At 46.1% G+C, this 1235-nt stretch overlaps 1 protein-coding gene across 1 annotated transcript in view; it reads right to left on the bottom strand.

The window, feature by feature from the left end:
* The window catches only part of Ccdc125 (coiled-coil domain containing 125), a 38321-nt gene that overhangs the window by 27960 nt on the left and 9126 nt on the right, over positions 1 to 1235 (bottom strand). The window contains exon 3 of the mRNA XM_026788977.1: positions 892 to 950. Within this exon, the coding sequence (XP_026644778.1) occupies positions 892 to 950 (59 nt within the window). The remainder of the gene's footprint in view (positions 1 to 891; positions 951 to 1235) is intronic.

Here is a 1235-nt window from a genome sequence, read left to right as displayed (position 1 = left end):
ACACAGGGTTTCCCCCTTTACCCTTATAAACTGCTATTTCCTATGGGCCACATTGTTGTGATTGGAGCAGCGGGGCTGCGTGTGTCTCCTCTCTATCCAGGGACAGTCCTTTGTCCCTCCAGGACAAATACCCCTGCCCCTTTTCCCTTGTCCCCTTCTCCCTCATCCCCAACTCCTTTATTACTGCATCCTACCCTATTCTAACACAGACCTCCCTGTCTCCTCTTAAAAGTTACACCTGCAAGGTCATTTTCTGATGTTTTTCTGCCTGTCAGAAAGCAACCAATTAACCTTTTCTTCTCTGCTTAATAAAGGATCTCTCATAAGGAAAAGAAAAATCTTGGTGTTGTTCTATTTGACAAAGGATCTCAAAGGATTCTCAGCAGGGCATAGCAGCACATGCCCTTAATCCCAGCACTTGGGAGGCAGAGATATGGCATCTGCAAGGAAGCAATGCCAATTGTAGTTTAGATAGGTTTAGAGAAGCCAGGTAGAGAAACGACTGGCATGCTTGAAGGGCGTGGGTGTGCTTATACAAGAGGACTTTAAAAGGCAAGAACCAGGGCCAGCAAGATGACTCAGCAGGTTAAGGAGCTTGCCACCAAGTCTGACCACCGGAGTTCAATCCCTGGAACCCACAAGATGGAAGGAGAGAGCCAACTCCAGCAAGCTCTTCTCTGATGTCTCCATGTGTGCTGTGCACAGGTGCCCACACAAACATAAACAAGAAAGAAAAGGGAGGGAGGGAGGGACAGTCAGAGAGAGAGACAGGGAAGGAGAGAATAAGAAAGGGGGCCTGTTGAAAACTAGGTGCCCAAGAGATGAAGGGAAGAAGGCGGAGGTCTGGAGGAATGGATGGGGGTGCAAGGCCCACTTCGTTGCAGGACATACCTCTAAAGTTTCATGAAGACGCTGCCTTAATTGTTCATTTGACAATTCTGAGTTAGAATCTATTGGAGGAAGAAATGAATAGTTTCTTTAGTTAAATACATGGCATTTAGCTGGCCATGGTGGCAGACTCCTTCAATCCCAGCGCTCGGGAGGCAGAGATAGGTGGATCTCTGTAAGCCTTAGGCCAGCCTGGTTTACATAGTGAATTCCAGAACAACCAGGGCTATATAGAGAAACCCTGTCTCAAATGCCCTGTCCCCACCCCTCTGCAAAATACAGAGCATCTGATTATAAATATCAAATATGTATTTTCTTTAAATTGCAAAATGCAAAAATTATTTTTT

Source organism: Microtus ochrogaster, unplaced genomic scaffold (assembly GCF_000317375.1).
Source record: "Microtus ochrogaster isolate Prairie Vole_2 unplaced genomic scaffold, MicOch1.0 UNK11, whole genome shotgun sequence".
Lineage (NCBI taxonomy): Eukaryota > Metazoa > Chordata > Mammalia > Rodentia > Cricetidae > Microtus > Microtus ochrogaster.
The sequence above is the reverse complement of the archived record's forward strand: the minus strand, read 5'-3'. Positions and strand labels throughout refer to the sequence as shown.